Source organism: Mustelus asterias, chromosome 3 (assembly GCF_964213995.1).
Source record: "Mustelus asterias chromosome 3, sMusAst1.hap1.1, whole genome shotgun sequence".
NCBI lineage: Eukaryota > Metazoa > Chordata > Chondrichthyes > Carcharhiniformes > Triakidae > Mustelus > Mustelus asterias.
In genome coordinates, this window is record NC_135803.1 from 134,005,099 (window position 1) to 134,027,707 (window position 22,609).

General features: G+C 44.4%; 1 protein-coding gene across 4 annotated transcripts in view; it reads right to left on the bottom strand.

Annotated features, from left to right (window-relative positions):
* Positions 1–22,609, bottom strand: part of fbln2 (fibulin 2) — a 235,781-nt gene that overhangs the window by 99,516 nt on the left and 113,656 nt on the right. For all 4 annotated transcript variants that reach the window (XM_078209667.1, XM_078209664.1, XM_078209665.1 and 1 more), the window contains one exon: positions 6,115–6,217. In XM_078209667.1, the coding sequence (XP_078065793.1) occupies positions 6,115–6,217 (103 nt within the window). The remainder of the gene's footprint in view (positions 1–6,114; positions 6,218–22,609) is intronic.

A 22,609-nucleotide genomic window follows, 5' to 3' on the forward strand; every position in this document is an offset into this window, starting at 1 on the left:
TGCTTTTATCAAAAAGTCGCACAGGAGGCTGCTCATCAGGATCCCGGAAGCAGGAATATCGCTCCTGATGGAGTCAGTGTTGGGAGAGTAAGTGGGCAGGAAACGTTCCCACCCATCAAATGGGACCCTCAAGTATTTTCAAAATCAACCACTTGCAAGCAATTAAATTGTAATTCACTGGAATTTAATGCAGTTTCCCTCATTAAATGATACCGACACAAATAGTTTCCGTACCTTCAATAATCCATCCATTTGAACTCTGGCAACTTAGAGGATTTTCACAGTAACTTCATTGCATGAACTTTACTTTTTTTAAATGTAACTTAGCTGACACACTGCAAGAGGTCCTTTGATTTCCAATCACACGGAGCTCTCTTTGGCATTTAAAGTTTTTTTAAAGTTTATTTACTAGTGTCACAAGTAAGCGTACATTAACATTGCAATGTAGTTACTGTGAAAATCCCCTAGTCACCACACTCCGGCGCCTGTTCGGCTACACTGAGGGAGAATTTAGCATGGCAAATGCACCTAACCAGCATGTCTTTCGGACTGTGGGAGGAAACCAGAGCACCCGGAGGAATCCCATGCAGACATGGGGAGAACGTGCAGACTCCATACAGACAGTAACCCAAACCAGGAATCGAATCCGGGTCCCTGGCACTGTGAGGCAGCAGTGCTAACCACTGTGCCACCGATGTTCAACCTTGATGATTTGGCACTCTGAGAGGGCAGAGTGTGAGGTAAGAAGTGACCACACCTCAAGTGTTGGTTGTAAAGCTTAAAGGGCTAACATATAGTCTAGCGTGAGAGGGACCGCTCATTCACTTGGCAGTATTTGTCTGAGCCCTCAGCGGCTACCTTGAAAGAAAGGGTGGGGTTGTCACACAAGGGGAATTATTCACCCTGTAATCTTCCATCCTAAAGCACTGGAGGGGATCAGCGCTACGCCCAGCAGCAGCAAATGGAGTAAGCAAACCAACAGGAGACCAGGCAGCAAGACAAAGGCAGAGGCAGATTCCTCGTGCATCCGAGGGTTTACAGGGACCAGGATGATGTTACTGCAAATATCGGTGGGACAGTGCCTGAAGAGGTAGCTCCAGCTCATCCAATCTATCCATGGAATTGAAGTTCCTCATCCCAGGAATCATTCTTGCAACAATTTTCTGTACTCTGTCTAATGCTTTTACATCCTTTCCAAAGTGTGTTAAGTTTAAGTTTATTTATTAGTATCCCAAGTAGGCTTACATTAACACTGCAATGAAGTTACTATGAAAATCCCCTAGTTGCCACACTCAGGCACCTGTTCAGGTACACTGAGGGAGAATTTAGCACGGCCAATGCACCTAACCAGCACGTCTTTCGGACTGTGGGAGGAAACCGGAGCACCCGGAGAAAACCCACGCAGACACGGGGAGAATGTGCAAACTCCACACAGACAGTGACCCAAGCCGAGAATCGAACCTGGGTCCCTGGCGCTGTGAAGCAGCAGTGTTCACCACTGTGCCACCGTTTGTGATGCCCAAAATCAGACTCAAAATTCCAAATGAGACTGAACCACTCTTTCATACAGGTTTATCATAACTTCCTCGCCTTTGTACTCTGTGCCCCTGATTAGAAAGCTCAGAATCCCATATGATTTATTAACTGCTTTCTCAACCTGCCTGGACACCTTCAATGTTTTGCACTTATATCTCCAGGTCCCTCTGCTCCTCCATCCCCTTCGGAATTGTACCCTTTATTTTCTGCTCTCCCTCTGCATATTTCCAACAAAATGAATCACTGCACACTTCACTGCATTAAATTTCATCTGCCACTTGTCAACTCCTTCTACTAGCCTGACTCTGTCCTCTTGATATCTATCATTACCCTCCTCACAGACGACAGTACTTTCAATTTAGTGTTATCTGCAGATTTTGAAGTTGTGCCCTGTATTATGCCAGGATTTCTGGATGGGTATGAGGTAATAAAGCTAAGGGACAACTTGAACTCAAACAAAGACATTTAATCAACTTTGCTGAATGATCCTAAGTATCAATTCTTTGTTTTTATGCGCAGAATGGAACTGTTGTGAACTTCTGTAAGATCTATCACAGCCATTCAGTGCCCAGGAAGCTTGTAAAAGCGGGGACATATCTCCCTTCCAGTTTTCCCAATCTGTGCATGACTGGATCAATAGATTAATTCCGACTCTTTTCCAAGATTTCTATACTTTCTTCCTAATCCTCATGCGGACCAGACAACCCAATTAATATCTCTATAATCTTCGATCACATTTCTCCTTTCCCCTTTTGAAAATATCAATCAAGCTAGAAATAATTTTGGTTCATTTCACAAGTCCACTTTCCACTGTCAACAACTACTTCTGAATCACCATTATCATCAAAATTCCTTTTAGACCATACGACCATAAGATATAGGAGCAGAATTAGGTCATTTGGCCCATCGAGTCTGCTCCACCATTCAATCATGACTGATATGATTCTCATCCCCATTCTCCTGATCAAGAACCTATCTATCTCTGTCTGAAAGACACTCAATGACCTGGCCTCCACAGCCCTTTGTGGCAATGAGTTCCACAGATTCACCACCCTCTGGCTGAAGAAATTCCTTCTCACCTCAGTTTTAAAGGAGCATTCCTTCACTCCGAAGTTGTGCATTGTACTTTTAACGTGCAAATATTTAATAAATGAAAGAGCTTTAGTTGTTCAGATACTTGTATGTCTTTAAATCAAGAAATATTATTTTCATTTCCCGCAAAACCTTTCTTGACTTCTCAGATGCCGACCATTTTCAATATCCTTTGGTTTTCATTTAATGCTTCCAACATTTCTAGTTACTCTGGTTATCTCCAGTAAAAATTGAAATCTGCTTTGGACACTTAATTACATTGCAAACATGACAAAAACAACCTGCATTCAATAAAAACCTGGAATTAAAAGTCTAATGATTATCATGAAACCATTTTCGATTGTCGTAAAACCCCATCTGGTTGACTATTGTTGCAGACAATACGTCAATGCTCAACCGCAAAGCTGTGTAATGCACCTTACTGGATGAAAGGGGAAAGTATTTGGAAAATTTGAGTCTGCACACAAATTTTAATGTGCTGTCCAATAAATGTGTCTTTGAGCATCTGATAGAATGTGACTAGCTATGACTGTAACATTACACTCTGTCTCGTTTCCTTCTCTATGAATGGTATGCTTTGTCTGTATAGCATGCAAGAAACAATACTTTTCATTGTATGTTAATACATGTGACAATAATAAATCAAATCAAATAATGATGTGCACAAAAATATTTTCACAAAGAAATTCTAAATCCATTGGAGTGGCCTAGCTTCGACGTTAATGGTGGCCTCACTCCCAGGTTCTTATATGTCACCTGTTAGTCTGCTTAAATTATTCAACAGCATAATTAGCTCTGCACTCCCTATTGTGATTGCCTTTTCAAAAAAATTCTTAGAAATTATTGATTACTGGCAAAATCACAGACTCACTACACCGGAGAAAAGAACGTTTCCAATAACTGGTGAATTTTTTTGCCCTTATTGAATTGAAAGCTATTGAATTTGGAGAATAAAACACTCTTCCAGTGTTATTACTCAGTGTCAACATTAGCCAATGTCACATTAGGTAACACACAGGCTGCTACTTGTGTTAGTGCCCATTCCCAGTCACCTTGAGAAGGAGGAGGTCACAATCTTGGGACAGTACCAAATTTGCTGAAGTCAATTTCACAGCCTGAAATTGACATTTGGATTGGCTGGGCTAATAGCTGTCCAATTCTCATAACTATCTTTTTTTAATTCATTCATGGGATTTGGGCGTCACTGGCCAGCATTTATTGCCCAGACCTAATTGCTTCGCTCGGCCCTTTCAGAGGGCCAGTTAAGAGTCAATCACATTGCTGTGGGTCTGGAGTCACATGTGGGCCAGACCGGGTAAGGACGGCAGATTTCTTTCTCCAAAGGGCATTAGTGAACCAGATGGGTTTTTACAGCAATCAAAAATGGTTTCATGATCATCAGTATACTTTTAATTCAAGGTTTTTATTGAATTCAAATTTCACCATCTGCCATGGTGGGATTCGCACCCAGGTCCCCAGAGCATTACTCTGGATCTCTGGATTACTAGTCCAGTGACAATACCACTGTGTCACCGTCTCCCCTATTTATAATAGCAATCATCCTTATCGAAGTTACAAGTTATATTGCCAACTTTGTACTAAGTTATGCCCAATTTTGGTCAACTTTATACCATAACAATGCCGATTAGGAACAGACTGAGGTTCTCAGTTCACCTCAAATCAGAGCCTTACAACCGGCAGACTGGTGTCATGTCCCAGTGTATTCCAAACTTCAAATTTATTTTCATATTTTAAACTGACCATAAAGGGCCACTCAAGAATTAATTTTCTTGTGGATTGAAACACTTCCCTGTATCAAGTGGGAAGAAAAGCAACCTCCCAGGTCAATGTTGATTCAATGCCTTTTCCTGAATCTGGAGCCCGATTTTCCGATCACTTTAGACGGCCATCGGGAATCCCAGTGTCCCAGTGAATGGGGCATCGGCCAGAAATCAGGATGGGCATGAGGGCTCTCGAGATTTATCCATCCCACCCCGCCAGCCCCGATTGGGTTCCCGCCCAGAGACGGTGACAACCTGATAATTATGCAAGTCCACTAATTTGAATCTCATTAGTGGGTTTGACAGGCCATTCACCAGCTTCCCACCATTCACTCAGCCCACCAGCCGGAACGGCACCGGGCAGGCTTTGCCTTCTTCATTTTAAAACTCACAAAATCTTGCTGCTGGACTTATTGAATCAGGAAGATCACTTTGAGGGGAAGGAAATACACGCTCCTTACCTATAAAACACGTGGATCATGGGCAGTAAGGAAACACATAAATTATCGGGGTGATTCTCCCATCCTGCTGCGCTGCTTTTGTTGCGCAGCGAGTCGGGAGACTCAAGCGAAGGCTGTTTCACAGACTCCTCGATGGTCACCACAGCCTCCGCGAGTCTCCAGCAGCCAGATTTCTGGTGCGGTCAGCTCTGCACCAGAAATCGGCCCGGGACTGAAATCTCCGGGCCCGCTAGCATCTCCCTCCCACCCCACCAGGACTTGTTCACCCCAGCGGGGTTTACTATAGCTCTCCACTTTCAGGGAGCTAGTGGGCCAAACCCGCTGGAGTGATGGGGGGTGGGGGGGGGGCCATTGAGATCCCCCAGAGTGCCGGGTGCTGGGGGGGGTGCCCCCTGGGCATTGCCACTTTGGTAGTGCCAGCCTGGGCTCCCTGGTACTACACAAGGGGTAAAGTGGCAATGCCCACCGGGCAGTGTCAAAGGCGGGGCCTCTGGGGGGAGATCGGTGAGGGTGAGGGTTCCCGCTACCACTCTGCACTTGGGCTGAGTGACAGAAGGAGGGAGACCAGTGATCGGGGCTGGACATTGGGATGGGGGAGAAGGGGGGAGCGGGTCAGCCTGCTGGTAGGTTGGGGCTGTGAGGGTGGGGGTCGGGGCTGCAGTGGGGGGGGGGGGGGGGGGCGGGGGCGGTTGGGGCTGCGGGTGGGGGGGGGGGGACATTGAGGCGGGCTGGGGTTGGCCAGCAATCGAACTGGCCAGCAATTGGGGGGCAGGCAGTGCGGGGCCACTGTGCACGCACTGACAGATTGGCGCATGCGCTGTGGCCCGCTCAGCGCTATGTTGCCAGCCTCTCCAGCGGGGATAGGCCCCACTCTTGAATTTCAGCATGATTCACACCAGTGCACTCTGCAGTGCACAGACTGTGGGAGATTCATTTTGAAACTGCCTCTGAAAAAGCCAGCAGGACTTACTCCAGTTTTTACGCGAATTTGACACTTAGGATTTTTTGGAGAGAATCTGTGACGTTGGTAATTTATGTTCCATCAGCCTGGACAGTATTCAAGTACAAGCTCCTCAATGATAATGGGTTTCCACCATTTTGAATAACTAACACTGCTGATCAAGTGATGCTTTAAGGAGTTACATGATGAATTATTTAATGTAGACTGTGTGTTTTAGTTATTGAAAAGATTTATTGTTTTACCTGTTTCATGGACAAGCTGTACAATCCAGAAGGCCACTTACCTGCAGGTAGCAGAGTCAAGACTCCTCACAGGAATGTCAAAGCACTGGCTATTGTTTGCAGCCCACTGTTGCCCAGTAGCACAGCAACTCTCAATCACATCTGCTGCAGAGACCAAAGACAAAAGCAGGTTTGTTTTATCATTTTCCACCATGTGTATTTCAATCAATTGTCAAATAATAAATTTAATAAAACGTAGCAACATAAAGTGGATATCGAGCCTGCTGTGGATTATTTTTAAGCTTTTGTGCGGTCTGATTTTTTTTGCTTTGCCACACAGGGCAAGAGGTCGATCCCACGCCACTGCTTTAAATGTTTGAGCCAATATCACTGACTGTCAGAGGGATACGAGCATGCACACCTACAGTTTCTTTTTGCTTCTCTCCCTCTGCCTCTCTACAGGGACAGTGATCGTTTTATCACACTATTAAAAACACTTAATATCATGCCCTCCCTCAATTATTGTGGGGGATTTGGGTTCATAAAAGGCTTATAGCACGGAAAGAGGCCATTTGGCCCATCGAGTCAGTGCCAGCTGGAAAATGAGCCACCCAGCCTGATCCCACTCTCCAGCATTTGCTCCATAGCCCTGCAGGTTGTGGCATTTGAGGTGCATTTCCACACACCTTTCAGGGGGGTGGAGCGGCAGATACTATTGTGCAGTAGCTACTGTCCCTACCTCGGAGCCAGGAACTCAGGGTTCAAGCCCCACCCCCAAAATTGATGGCCACAGGAAGTGCATGTGAGCCAAGCAGATTGATTGACATGCCAATGGCAGAGGGTAAGAGCAGGAAAGTTGCCTGGCCAGCCAGAACCACGCCATAGCTGCAGCACATCCCCGACCCAAAAAGATTTCACACACAAAGCCTTGCCACAGGCTCCATGGCAAGCATTCCCCTTGCTTCAAGGAACCATGAGAGAGAGAGAGGGAGAAGGAGTTGTGACGAGGGGATATGAAGGGTGTATTTGGAGCCCAGTAGTGGGCAGCCCACTTGGAGAGTTCAGAAGGAGTGGTGCTTTTACCAATTTTAATGCTGCATCTCATTTGGTTAAAACTCCCTCGATCCACCCAACACGCAGAGAGATTCAGTACCTGCCAGCAGGCAAGAGCAGGAACTTGTCAACAGGAGGCTACAGCTGGAGTCCAATTGGAGCTGAATCGCCATTATTAGTAACGTGGAGATGCTGGCGTTGGACTGGGGTGGGCACCGTAAGGAGTCTCCCAACACCAGGTTAAAGTCCAACAAGTTTATTTGGAATCACAAGCTTTCGGAGCGCTGCTCCTTCATCAGGTGAGTGGAGAGGTAGGTTTCACAAACATGGCATATATAAGCAAAGACACAATTGCAAGATAATGGTTGGAATGCGAGTCCTTTCAGGTAATCAAGTCTTTACAGGTACAGACAGTGAGAGTGGAGAGAGGGATAATAACAGGTTACCTGTAAAGACTTGATTAGCTGAAAGGATTCGCATTCCAACCATTATCTTGCAATTGTGTCTTTGTCCATATATGCCGTGTCTGTGAAACCTACCTCTCCGCTCACCTGACAAAGGAGCAGTGCTCCAAAAGCTCGTGATTCCAAATAAACCTGTTGGACTTTAACCTGGTGTTGTGAGACTTCTTACTGTGCCATTATTAATATTACAGTAGCGTGCAACACAGAATTTCAACTTCCTCACCTGACCCTTTCATGCCTGTCAAGTGTGAGGTTTAAAATTGGGGACTGAGTGTCTGAGAAGTCACCATCATCCCATTGGTCGATTTTAACTCCCAGTTTCACTCCGGTGCCACACTGTTTGACTTCAGTAAGCTTGGAATTCACATTGGCACCAATTCCCCAAGTTGTATTGCCAATGTTGTCACTGTGCACCTAACACTGCTTCACAATAATACAGAAGTGACAAGACAGCTACAATTTGAGTACAAATTACATTGTCATACATATTAGTAAGTCTCATTTGCTTTCAAACATTACGTCAGCCATTTCTGTTGAAGGCAATTTTATTGTAGCAGTACATTCAATTTATTCTGACCCAATTCAAATCATTTTTTGTACAGCCTTACATAAATTGTACAATTATGCAATTTTCACTATTTAAGTACTTTAGGTGCTGTACACAGCCAATAAAAACAGCATTAACAGCCTGCTCTTGGGAGTAAGACGTTTGAACAAGAGGTCACGCATGAAGGCATCTTTGCAAGGTAAACTTTGTTAACTCATCCAAAACAGTGCACTGTTCCCAAAGGGAGCAGACTTTTAATAAGTCCTTCTCTATATTTGCTATAGGTCCCACTTTTCACTCTGTGGCAGATAACCATAAGGTGCTCTTTAAGGGATGATATATCTCCCTTATACAGTGAAAGCAAGACAACAATGCTCCATAAGCCAAGACAAGCAGAGAGTTGCCAAATGCAGGTATCGGCAGCCAAGTCAAAGCTTTGACTCCACACTTCTGAATGGAAGGTTGTTCAAAATCATGTGGACAGACTAGACAGGGAGAAACTGCTGCCCCTCATAAAAGGATGAAGAACAAGAGGATGCAGATTTAAGGTAAAGAAGCAAAGGTGATGTGAGAAAGACACCTTTTTCACCCAACGAGTGGTTTGTTTCGGGAATGCGCGACCTGGAAGTGTGGTGGAGGAGGTCCAATCAAGGCATTCAGGAGGGCATTAGATTACTTGAATAGAAACAATGTGTGGAGTAAAGGGCAGGGGAATGGCACTAAGCCCTATTGCTCATTTGGAGAGCTGGTTCAGTCACAATGGGCCAAATGGCCTCCTTCTATGCCATGACAATTCTGTGATTCTTCACAAGTGTACTATAAACTGAAATAAGGTAAGTTCGTCCATGCCTGTACTTTTGTCACAGACTTGCAGTCACAAAGAGTTGTTTGAAAACAGTGTAAAAATATCAAGAGTATCTTTACAATTTACAGAAGGGAACAGAAAAACCCAAGTCAATTTTACATTGTTAGAACAATTCATTTTTCCTTTTAATCAGGCACTTAAAGTCCCAGTAGCATGCAAAGGAAATAATGAGAAATGCTTTTAAAGCCAACTGCCGCGCCCTTGTCTATTGATATTTTCTTTGAAAATGCCACAGTTTCTGTCACTCTGCACCACACCCAAAGACACCACCCTAGTCCTGGTTTGGAAAAGCACAATGCACTCACAATGGAGCTGAAAACAGCTTTTACAACTGTGCCACTTGTGACTGCAAAAGGGGCAAAAGGGAACTCAGAAGGGATCTCACTGGTTCTGATACACTGCTCCTCATATTAAATCATTATCAAAGTCACCTATTGCCACTTGCGTATGCTGAAAGAACTCCATTTTTGTGTTATTCTTATTCATTCATGGAACATGGGCGTCGCTGGCGGGCCAGCATTTATTACCCATCCCTAGTTACCCTTGAGAAAGTGGTGGTGAGCTGCCTTCTTGAAGCGCTACAGTCAACGAGCTGTGGGTTGCCCCAAAATGCCAACGTTACTGGTGTGGTGGGGGGATGGGGTTGGGGGGGTGGAGGGGGAGGGGGGACGGGGGGGGGCAGTAACTTGCACCATGATATGATCAAGTCCTCAGGGTAAAAGCTGTAGTTTGGCTTCTCATTAGCTTTGCTCCTGCTCTGAAAAAAAGTGTTGCAGAAAGAAATTGACCTCATTTTACCACTGGCTGAAGAAACAGGATTTGAAAGTTCACCAGCGCAAGCATTTCAGAGCACTGATCTGATTGCCAATTCCGCCAGCAGATCATTTATATGCTATGTTTTGCCAATTTTATTTCCATGGCTGATGTCAAAAAAGATCTTATTTAATAGACACTACAAAGGCTTGGTTCCCTAAATGCAATCAATTGCCGATTGATTTTGGCAAGTCAGTATAAAGCAAAAACAGTAAAATGTTGTAACACCTGGGAGAACTTAGGACATACTGCAGCCCCCCACACACTACAACTGATCAATGCAAATTTTCCTGCCCACCTATCCTATCAATGATGTTGATGGCAGGGGCAGCCACCCTTTCACAATGAAAGCACCATTGATCCCAGGAACCGGAGCATCACTGTCCTGCCCAGTAAAGACATCTTTTGTTTATTCATTCGTGGGACATGGGCGTCGCTGGCTGGCCAGCATTTCTTGCCCATCCCTAGTTGCCTTTGTTCTGAGGGCAGTTCAGAGTCAACCACATTGCTGTGGCTCTTGAGTCACATGTAGGCCAGACCAGGTAAGGATGGCAGATTTCCTTCCCTAAAGGACATTCGTTAACCAGATCTCACATTCATAAATTCACACATGGACCAAACTCTAATAGAAACTTTTGGAATTATATTTTATTTGCTGAAAATGGACACTGTTGAACTGTTAAGATGGCCACCAAAAAGGTCAGGAGACCATTGCTTATTTAAGACAGATTAGCAAGTTTCTGGAAAGTTCTGAATTAAATAACCGTAGGATATTGAACAACCGCAGGAATGGACATATCAGGATGAGTTTATCTATGGAATTCACGCCTGCCATTATTCAAAGCTTAGTAAAAACATAGGGGGCGATCTTATCTTCTTGCCCTGTCGGTCGATGGGCGAGGTGAGCTGATAAGATCATGAGAGAGGCTAAAAGATCGGGTTTGCACTTGATTTCTTGCCCATTGTGATCTTACTGGCACCAGATATCCAGCGAGATCAGCCCCACGTCCGAAAAGGGCGCGAGGCTAATCTTGATATTTCATTTCTATTTTATCACCCCCTGCTGGCGGGAAACAGATTTAGCAAGAGTGGCGCAAGATTGGACTTGTGGCCTCGCTAAAAAAACGGATTTGAAACTCTCCTGTTTTCCCACTCAAGGAACAGAGAACAGTACAGCATAGGAACAGGCCCTTCAGCCCACCAAGCCTGTGCCGATCACGTTATCCTACCTAGACCAACTGCCCGTATCCCTCTATTCCCCGCCTGTTCATATGTCTATCCAAATAAGTCTTAAATGTCGTTAACGTGTCTGCCTCAACCACCTCACTTGACAGTGCATTCCAAGCCCCACCAGCCTCTGTGTAAAAAACTTCCCCCACACATCTCTACTGAATCCTTTCCCCCTTACCTTGAACTTGTGCCCCTTTGTAATTGTCATTTCTGCCCTTGGAAAAAAGCTTCCAACTGTTCACTTTACCGATGTCCCTCATAATTTTATGAACGTCTATTAGGTGGCCCCTCAGCCTCCATCCTTCCAGGGAAAACAATCCCAGTTTATTCAATCTCTCCTCATAGCTAATACCTTCCATACCAGGCAACATCCTTTTCTGTATTCCCTCCAAAGCCTCCACGTCCTTCTGGTAGTGTGGCATCAGAATTGGACACAGCATTCCAAATGTGGCCGAACCAATGCTTTATATAACTGCAACATAATTTGCCAACTTTTATATACGATGCCCTGGCCAATGAAGGCAAGCATGCCACCTGTGCTGCCACTTTTAAAGATCTGTGATCTCCCAGATCTCTTTGTGTGTCTATGCTCCCACCTGAATTGGATCTACCAAAATGCATCACCTTGGATTTGTCCAGATTAAATTCCATCTGCTATTTCTCCGTCCAATTTTCCAGACTATCTATATCCTGCTGTATTCTCTGACAATCTTCATCCCTATCCGCAACTCCGCCAATCTTAGTATCATCCGTAAACTTGCTAATCAGACCAGCTACGTTTTTTTCCAAGTCATTTATATATATATTACAAACAACAGAGATCCCAGCACTGATCCCTGCGGAACACCAACAGTTGCAGACCTCCATTCAGAAAAACATCCTTCCACCACTACCCTCTGTCTTCTATGGCCAAGCCAGTTCTGAATCTACCTAGCTAGTTTACCCTTGATCCCATGTGATTTAACTTTTGTACCAGCCTGTCATGAGAGGCCTTGTCAAATGTTTTACTAAAGTCCATGTAGACAATATTCACGGCCCTTCCTTCGTGAATCATTTTTGTCACCTCCTCAAAAAACTCAATCAAATTAATGAGACATGACCTCCCTCGTACAAAACCATGCTGTCTGTCACTAATAAGACCATTCAGTTCCAAACGTGTACAGACCCTGTCCCTAAGAATCTTTTCCAACAATTCCACTATCATTGACGTCAAGCTCACTGGCCCATAATTACCCGGGTTATCCTTTCTACCTTTCTTAAATAATGTGACAACTTTGGCTATTCTCCAATCCTCTGGAACCTCACCTGTGGCCAACAAGGAAACAGAAGATTTCTGTTAGAGGCCCAGCAATTTCCTCTCTTGTCTCCCTCCGTATCTGGGAAAGGTGCCATCTGGCCCTGGGGATTTGTCTACCTTACTGCTGTTCCTCCCTCATAATGATGATTTGCTCCAGAAGGTTTACATATCCCTCCAACACACCATCAATCAACGTGTCCCTCTCCCTTGTGAATACTGATGCAAACTCATTAAGGATCTCACACACTTCCTTTGGTTCTATGCATAATTTCCCTCCTTTGCCCTTGAGTAGACCAACACTTTCTCTAGCTACCCTCTTGTTCCTAATATATGTATAAAATGCCTTGGGATTCTCATTAATCCTGCCTGCCGAAGACATTTCGTGACCCCTTTTTGCCCTCCTAACTTCCTGTTTGAGTTCTTTTCTACTTTCCCTGTATTCTTCAAGTCCTTCATCTGTTTTTAGTTGCCTAGTAGTTATATATGCATCCTTTTTCTTTTTGACGAGACTCACAATTTCCCTGGTCATCCACAGTTCTCGAATCCTGCCTTTTCTGTCTTTCCTTTTCATAGGCACATGCCTGTCCTGTACGGCTCCTTAAAAGACTCCCACATGCCAGACATGGATTTACCCTCAAACAGCCTCACCCAAACAACGGCCTCCAAATCCTGCCTAATCCAGTTGTAGTTATCCTTCCCCCAGTTTAGCACTTTAACCCCAGGACAATACTTATTCTTTTCCATGAGTATCCGAAAACTTACAGAATTGTGGTCATTGTTCACCACAGGTTCCCCCATTGCAACTTTGATGAGCTGGCTGGGCTCATTCCCTAGTACTAGGTCCAGTATAGTCCCCTCTCTAGTTGGACTATCTACATATTATTCCAAAAAGCCTTCCTGGACACACTTAACAAATTCCTCACCAACCAGACCCCTAGCCCTAAGGGATTTCCAGTCAATATGAGGAAAGTTAAAGTCTCCCACTACAACAATCCTATTATTTCTACATCTGTCCAGAATCTGCTTACATATCCGTTCTTCAACTTCCCATGGGCTGTTGGGAGGCCTGTAGTACACCCCCATCATAGTGACTGCCCCCTTCCTTTTTTTAAGTTCTACCCACAGTGTCTCGTGACATGATTCTTCCAAGGGATTAAATTTTTTTGGTAAGATCACCTCCATAGAGTCAATGGACTCTCGGGACAGAATTTTCCAGTCGCACTCACCCCAAAACCGGAAAATCACACCCAAGATTAACAGACCTTTGCATGGTCTGCTCCCCACCCGTTACAATTCCTCTGGCGGGCAGGATGGGAAAATTCCACCCCTAGGCTCCATGGCTTCAGGACGAGCAAGGCAGTAAAGTCCCACCCCATATCTCCAAGTTTGCAATTCAACGAAAGAAAGCTGATGAGAACAGTTATCTGTAAATCATCCATAGGAGTACTCCTTAGTACTTAGTACCTAGTAGTACTCCTTCGTACTTAGTACTTAGTAGGAGTACTACTTAGTACTTAGTAGGAGTACTCCTTAGTACTTAGTATTTAGTAGGAGTACTCCTTAGTACTTAGTACTTAGCAAGTTTACGGATGATACAAGTTACTCCAGAAAGACCACCATCCATCTCCCATTATGTATCAGTGGTCATTTAGCTTTAAGTCATTCTGAATGGACAATAATCATTGACCATGTGACCAAAACTAGCTTCTGATATTGAAATCCTTTATTATTTCAAGATCCAGAAGAGACGTGGACAGACCGCAGAAGAATTCCAAGAAAACAACAGTTACAGAGAAAGGCTATGCTATTTTTGCCTTTTAAGAACCACCATTCTGAAAACCAGACTCTGAACCAGCTGCAAGTCATCAAGCAGCCAAAGTATTTAACCTATTACAGTTTCAAAGTTCACCTGAGAACCTATCTCCTAGATATTCAACTACAAGAAACCTCACAACCTGCTGTGAACCCTTCACTTTACAAGATTGTCACTTCAACATCAAATCATCAAACCCATTCAAGAAACCACAGGCCTGTCATGTGGGAGACAAGAAATCGGTGACTAACTGTGATCTGTAAAAATGCACTATCTTGATCTGTATTTAATCTGTGTGTGTGTGTGTGTGTCTGTGTCTGTGTGCCTACCCCTGCAGTGTGATGTCGCGTCAATGTGGGGTAAATATCTGAGAATAAATAACCTTTGTTATTTTAAACTCACAAAAGCTTGCTGATGAATTATTTCTTTGGAATTTGGACTCCAAGGGCAAGAAAATACACACCTCTTTCCACACAAAACATGCTGATTAAGGGCAGCAAGGAAGCAAATATATTCTGTCTCTGACAACCCTCACAGGTTGAGTAGAATTTCTGCCTTATTCTTGATCTCGCCCAAAATACCTGACAATTTCTGGATGAATGTATTATTATTCCAATAGTTAAGATCAGATTCTTTACAGTGTACAGTTTTGGTCTCCTTACTTGAGAAAGGATATACTGGCACTGGAGAGGGTGTAGAGGAGATTCTCTAGGTTGATTCCAGAATTGAGAGGGTTGACTTATGAGGAGAGCCTGAGTAGACTGGGACTATTAACATCGAGGGCTGAAGGGCCTGTACTGTGCTGCACTGTTCTATGTTCTATGTTCCATACTCATTGGAATTCAGAAGAATGAGAGGAGATCTTATAGAAACATATAAGATTATGAAGGGAATCGATAAGATAGAAGCAGGGAGGTTGTTTCCACTGGTAGGTGAAACTAGAACTGGGGGACATAGCCTCAAAATAAGGGGGAGCAGGTTCAGGACTGATTTGAGGAGAAACATCTTCACCCAAAGGGTTGTGAATCTGTGGAATTCCCTACCCAGTGAAGCAGTTGAGGCTACCTCATTGAATGTTTTTAAGGCAAGGATAGATAAATGTTTTATCAGTAACGGAAGCAAGGGTTATGGTGAGCAGGCGGGTAAGTGGAGCTGAGTCCACAAAAAGGTCAGCCATGGTCTTATTGAATGGTGGAGCAGGCTCGAGGGGCTAGATGGCCCACTCCTGCTCCTAGTTCTAATGTTCTTAGTTTCTTATTTGAACCTGGATATCAAAGGCTGAAAGGCAATGCTTTAAGTTTCTGGATTGCCAGCACCCCCCCGGGCTGTGCTTGATTTTTAAAAGAGACAATTTAAATGATGGACTCTGTCAGCCTCTCAGAAGCAGACATGGTGCCAGTTAAATTGCCTCACTGTTGCATATGAAGGCTACATTCTTGTGCCATCCATTCATCTGCAGAAGCAATTCAAAGCCACATACTTGCAGATTATCAAAACAATTTTACTGTCTAAATTTAGGTTGTCTTTTTTCTTGCCTTTATTGTGTGTTTATATTGGTGAACCTTTGAAACATAAGGTACATTCAACAATGCTGGAAATTGACTGGGAAGCCACATTCAGAGGAAGCACAGTCTCTGAAACGATGTAGCCCTTTCTCTGATCCAGACTGTCTTTAAACACAGCCCTCTAATGAGAATGTGAGATCAATTCATTTATTTTTGCCAGTATGGGAAACAAAGATAGATTTCCAAACCTGCGTTGCCACAGAATTTCCTTCAGTGTTATATTCTATGGTTTTGAAACCTGAGATAATTTTAACAAGAGAGAAACATTTGAAAAGAAGCTTTCATCTTTATCAAAGCACCCCATCAACTACTGTTCACTGATTCACTTCCATTTACTGAATCATTAATTCACTTTTGAACACATTTTTAATGATGCATAATAAACAGGAAGGATCTCTGCTGTGTTATTTACAAGTTATTTTGCCCATAGTTTATTGGGATGCTACCAGGACTTGATGGTTTGAGTTATAAGGAGAGGCTGGATAGACTGGGACTTTTTACTCTGGAGCGTAGGAGGCTTAGGAGTGATCTTACAGAAGTCTATAAAATAATGAGGGGCATAGATCAGCTAGATAGTCAATATCTTTTCCTTAAGGTAAGGGAGTCTAAAACTAGAGGGCATAGGTTTAAGGTGAGAGGGGAGAGATACAAAAGTGTCCAGAGGGGCATTTCTTTCACACAGAGGGTGGTGAGTGTCTGGAACAAACTGCCAGAGGTAGTAGTAGAGGCGGGTACAATTTTGTCTTTTAGAAAGCATTTAGACAATTACATGGGTAAGATGGCTAACAAGGGATATGGGCCAAATGCGGGCAATTGGGAATAGCTTAGTCATTAAAAGAAAAGGGCAGCATGGACAAGTTGGGCCAAAGGGCCTGTTTCCATGCTGTAAACCTCTATGACTCTATAGTCTTCATTCCTTTTCTGCTCCTGTGCTGAATGCAGATCTCCACCAGCAGGAGTGTTCAGTACCTTGCCCAAGTATTGCGCTTTGTGTGTACAATCTTAGGCAGTTAGGCACCATACCGAGTGCAGCTCTGTCCCATTTGATATCCACACGCACACACACTTTCCAGCAAGGATCACTAATTAGCAATCAATGGTGGGAATTCTTGTTCATTTTCTGGTCGCCAGTCCAGTGACACCAAGGCTTGATGCAAGCTAACTGAGCAAAAGAGAAAAGAGATACCAGGACTTTCCAGACATCACTAAGTGCTTTCAATATTATAGAATCATACAGCGCAGAAGATGGCCATTTGGCCCATCAAGTCCAAAGATATGCAGGTTAGGTTAATTGGCCATGCTAAATTGACCCCAGTATCAGGGGGATTAGTAGGATAAATATGTGGGGTTATGGGAATAGGGCCTGGGTGGGATTGTGGTCGGTGCAGACTCTATGGGCCAAATGGCCTCCTTCTGCACTGTAGGGATTCTATGATTCTATGAGCCTACACCAACAACAATCCCACCCAGGCCCTATCCCCGTAACCCCCACGTATTCACCCTGCTAATTCCCCTGACACTAAGTGCTTTCAATATTAATGAAGCAACGGTAAGCATCACTGGGAAAAAACACATTCAGTCACAACCCATCTGGTTCACTATCAAGGCTATAGTGATAGTGTCACTGGATTAGTTATCCAGTGGCCCAGGCTAATGCTTTGGGGACATGCATTCAAATCTCACCACGGTAGCTAGTGGAACTTAAAATTCAATTCATTAATCAATTAAATTTGAAAATAAACCTGGTGGCACAGTGGTTAGCACTGCTGCCTCACAACGCCAGGGGCCCGGGTTTGATTCCCGGCTTGGGTCACTGTCTGTGTGGAGTTTACATGTTCTCCCCGTGTCTGCGTGGATTTCCTGCAGGTGCTCCGGTTTCCTCCCACAGTCTAAAGATGTGCAGGTTAGGTGAATTGGCCATGTTAAATTCTCCCTCAGTGTACCCGAACAGGCACCGGAGTATGGCGATTAGGGGACTTCCACAGTAACTTCATTGCAGTGTGAATGTAAGCCTACTTGTGACTAATAAATAAACTTTACTTTAAACCTGAAATTGAGATTGTCTTAGTAATAGTGACCATGAGACTATCATCGATAGTCCATCTGCTAGACTAATGTTCTATAAAGAAGGAAATCTGCCATCCTTTCTTGGTCTGGTCTACATGTCACACCAGGCCCACAGCAATGTGGTTGACTCTTAATGCCCTCTGAAATGGCCTAACTTGCCATTCAGTTACGCCAAACTGCTCCAGAAACACCAGATGGATGGCAGCTGTTCAAGAAGGCAACTCATCAACACTTTCTCAAGGGCAATTAGGGATGGGCAACAAATGCTGGCATTGCGAGCAATGCCCACATTCCATGAAAGAATAAAAAATGTCTTTTGCCTTATTCATTCCTCTTTGCTCCGGTTTGATGCCAAAGTGGGAAGTGCTGTCCCACAGACTAATTCAAACTCCCACCCTCCATCAGCAAGAAAGACAAGGGCCTCAGGTATGAGGGAACATCATCACTTCCAGGTTTCCCTCCAAGTCATGACCCACCATCCTGACTTGGGATGTATATTGCTATTGTTTCACTATCACACGTTTATAATAATTAACACCCTACCTAACTCCCTACCACAGTGACTGACAAACAGAAGGCCCATCATCACCTTCTCAAGGCACTTTTAAAAATTTGTTCATGGGATGTGGTCATCGCTGGCTGAGCCAGCATTTATTATCCATCCCTGAGGGCAGTTGAGAATCAACTACATTGCTGTGGATCGGGAGTCACATGTAGGCCAGACCAGGTGCGGAGATAGATTTCCTTCCCTAAAAGACATTCGTGAACCAGATGGGTTTTCACGACAATTGACAATGGTTTCACGGTCACCAGTAGACTTTTAATTCCAGGTTTTTATTGGATTCAAATTTCACCATCTGCCATGGTGGGATTCGAACCTGGGTCCCCAGAGCAACACCCTGGGTCTCTGGATTACTCATCACTGCAGCAGTTCCTCAGGGGAATATCCTCAGCTCAACAATCTTCAGCTGCTTCACTGATGCCCTTCCTTCCATCAGAAAGACAGAATTGAGGCTGTTCATGATGATTGCACAATGTTCAGCACTATTCACAACTTCTCAGGCCATGTCCATATGCAACACACTCCGGACAACATTCAGGCTTAGGTTGTTAAGTGGCAAGTAACATCCACACCACACAAGTGCCAAGCAATGGCAATCTCCAAGAAGAAAGAATGTAACCATCTTTCCTTCACATTCAACGTCATTACCATAGCTGAGTCCCCCACACTCAACATTCTGGGGGTTACCATTGAGCAGAATTTGAGCTGAACCAGCCATGTAAATACTGCAGCTACAAGAGCAGGTCAGAGACTGGAAATTAAGCAGCAAGTAACTGACCTCCTGATTCCTCCTGCTCGCCAGCTACAAGGCACAAGTCAGTAGTATCCAGCTTTCTCAATGAGTGGAGCTCCAACAACTATCCAGAAGCTCAATACCATCCATAACAAAGCAGCTCACTTAATCAGTGCCCAATCCCCACATTCATCACCAGATGCACAGTGGTGGCAGTGTGCACCATCTACAAGATGCAGTGCAACAACTCATGAAGACTTCATAGACAGCACCCTCCAAACCTATGACCTCTGCCATCTAGAAGGACAACAGCAGCAGATGCATGGGAACACCACCAACTGGAGGTTCCCCTCCAAGCCACACATCATCCTGCCTTGGAAATATATCATTGTTCCTATCATGGGAATTGGGTCAGAATCCTGGAACTTCCTTCCTAACAGCACTGTGGGTGTACCTACAATAAACGGACTGCAGAGGTTGAAGAAGGCAGCTCACCACCACCTTCTCAAGGGTACTTAGGGATGGACAATAAATGCTGGCCTAGCCAGAAATGCTCACATCGCAAGAAAAAAAGTACACTCCCGAATAATGTCCTTTATACTTTGGGCTCTTTTTTAAATTCGTTCATGGGGTGCAGGCATTGCTGGCTAAACCAGCATTTGTTAACCATCCCTAATTGCCCTTGAGAAGGTGGTAATGAGCCACCAACTCGAACCGCTGTAGTCCATCTATTGTAGGAACATCCACACTGCGGTTAGGGAGTTTGAGGGGTTTGGGGAATCAAGAGGTGAATTAGTTGCCATAGAATTCCCAGGTTCTGATCTGCTTACGTAGCTATGGCATTTGTATGGACGGTCCAGCTCAATTTCTGGTCAATAGTAACCCGCCCAGGATATTGATAGTGGGGGATTCAGCAATGGTAATGTCTTGTTGGAGATGATCATTGCATGGTACTTGTGTGGCACAAATGTTTCTTGGCACTTACCAGCTGAAGCCTGAATATTGTCTAGGTCTTATTGCATAATGCCACGGGCTGCTTCAGTATCTGAGGAGTCGCAAATGGTGCTGAACATTGTGTAATCATCAGCAAATCTTCACACTTCTGACCTTATGATTGAGTAAAGGTTATTGGTGAAACAGTTGAAGTCTATCAGAAATCTGTTTTTCCTCTATCATTGTCCAGTTGCAAAAAGCAAGCATACACAGTACACCAATTATCTCCAGTACTGCTCAATTATCTCTGTGGTCAAATCTTGCAAAGAAACATTCAGTAAAAGGTGGCAACAATATCATTCACAGTTATCATTCACAGGTGGAAGAGTCAATTACTAGGGGGCAATGAGTTTAAGGTGTGAGGGGCAAGGTTTAAAGGAGATGTATGAGGCAAATATTTTACACAGAGGGTGGTGGGTGCCTGGAACTCACTGCCGGGGGAGGTAGTGGAAGCGGATACAATAGTGACTTTTAAGGGACGTCTGGACAAATACGTGAATAGGATGGGAATGGAGGGATATGGTCCCCAGAAGGGCAGGGGTTTTAGTTCAGTCCATGGGCAGCATGATCGGTGCAGCTTGGAGGGCCGAAGGGCCTGTTCCTGTACTGTAATTTTATTTGCTCTTTGTTGTTTAGTTTATAACTGCCTCTGAATGCAGTATTTGGATGGGCAATAGGACTTGGGTAGCAAGATTAAGGGTGTGCTGAGAAGTGGAGGCTGCCACACCAGCCGGAACAGTACTAGAGTTGGGAAATTTGGAGGCGATTAAGGTGTCTGAAGGTGAGAGAAGAGAATTTGCAGCAAATAAGTTGAAGCTGGGACAGAAGCGAGTGACGTTACTGAGTTGATCGTAGGAGGAGTTGACATATAGTTTAGGAATTATAGACCGGTGAGTCTCACTTCTGTTGTCGGCAAGATGTTGGAAAAAATTATAAGGGATAGGATTTATAGTTATTTGGAGAGTAATGAATTGATAGGTGATAGTCAGCATGGTTTTGTGGCAGGTAGGTCGTGCCTTACTAACCTTATTGAGTTTTTTGAGAAAGTGACCAAGGAGGTGGATGTGGCCAAGGCAGTGGACGTGGTATATATGGATTTTAGTAAGGCGTTTGATAAGGTTCACCATGGTAGGCTTCTGCAGAAAATGCAGATGTATGGGATTGGGGGTGATCTAGGAAATTGGATCAGGAATTGGCTAGCGGATAGGAAACAGAGGGTGGTGGTTGATAGTAAATATTCATCATGGAGTGCGGTTACAAGTGGTGTACCTCAGGGATCTGTTTTGGGGCCACTGCTGTTTGTAATATTTATTAATGATCTGGATGAGGGTATAGTTGGGTGGATTAGCAAATTTGCTGATGACACCAAAGTCGGTGGTGTGGTAGACAGTGAGGAAGGGTGTCGTAGTCTGCAGGAAGACTTAGACAGGTTGCAAAGTTGGGCCGAGAGGTGGCGGATGGAGTTTAATGCGGAGAAGTGTGAGGTAATTCACTTTGGTAGGAATAACAGATGTGTTGAGTATAGGGCTAACGGGAGGACTTTGAATAGTGTGGAGGAGCAGAGGGATCTAGGTGTATGTGTGCATAGATCCCTGAAAGTTGGGAATCAAGTAGATAAGGTTGTTAAGAAGGCATATGGTGTCTTGGCGTTTATTGGTAGGGGGATTGAATTTAGGAGTCGTAGCGTTATGTTGCAACTGTACACAACTCTGGTGCGGCCGCACTTGGAGTACTGTGTGCAGTTCTGGTCCCCACATTACAGGAAGGATGTGGAGGCTTTGGAGAGGGTGCAGAGGAGGTTTACCAGGATGTTGCCTGGTATGGAGGGGAGATCCTATGAGGAGAGGCTGAGGGATTTGGGATTGTTTTCGCTGGAAAGGCGGCGGCTAAGAGGGGATCTTATTGAAACATATAAGATGATTAGAGGTTTAGATAGGGTGGATAGTGATAGCCTTTTTCCTCTGATGGAGAAATCCAGCACGAGGGGGCATGGCTTTAAATTGAGGGGGGGTAGTTATAGAACCGATGTCAGGGGTAGGTTCTTTACCCAGAGGGTGGTGAGGGATTGGAATGCCCTGCCAGCATCAGTAGTAAATGCGCCTAGTTTGGGGGCGTTTAAGAGATCCGTAGATAGGTTCATGGACGAAAAGAAATTGGTTTAGGTTGGAGGGTCACAGTTTTTTTTTTAACTGGTCGGTGCAACATCGTGGGCCGAAGGGCCTGTTCTGCGCTGTAATGTTCTATGTTCTATGTTCTATATAGGAGGTGATGTGAGGAGTTGACATATAGGAGGTAATTAAGAAGGCAAATGGAATTTTGTCCTTCATTGCTAGAGGGATGGAGTTTAAAAACAGTGAGATTATGTTGCAGCTATATAAGGTGCTGGTGAGGCCACACCTGGAGTACTGTGTACAGTTTTGGTCTCCTTACTTGAGAAAGGATATACTGGCACTGGAGGGGGTGCAGAGGAGATTCACTAGGTTGATTCCAGAGTAGAGAGGGTTGGCTTGAGGAGAGACTGTGTAGACTGGGGCTATACTCATTGGAATTCAGAA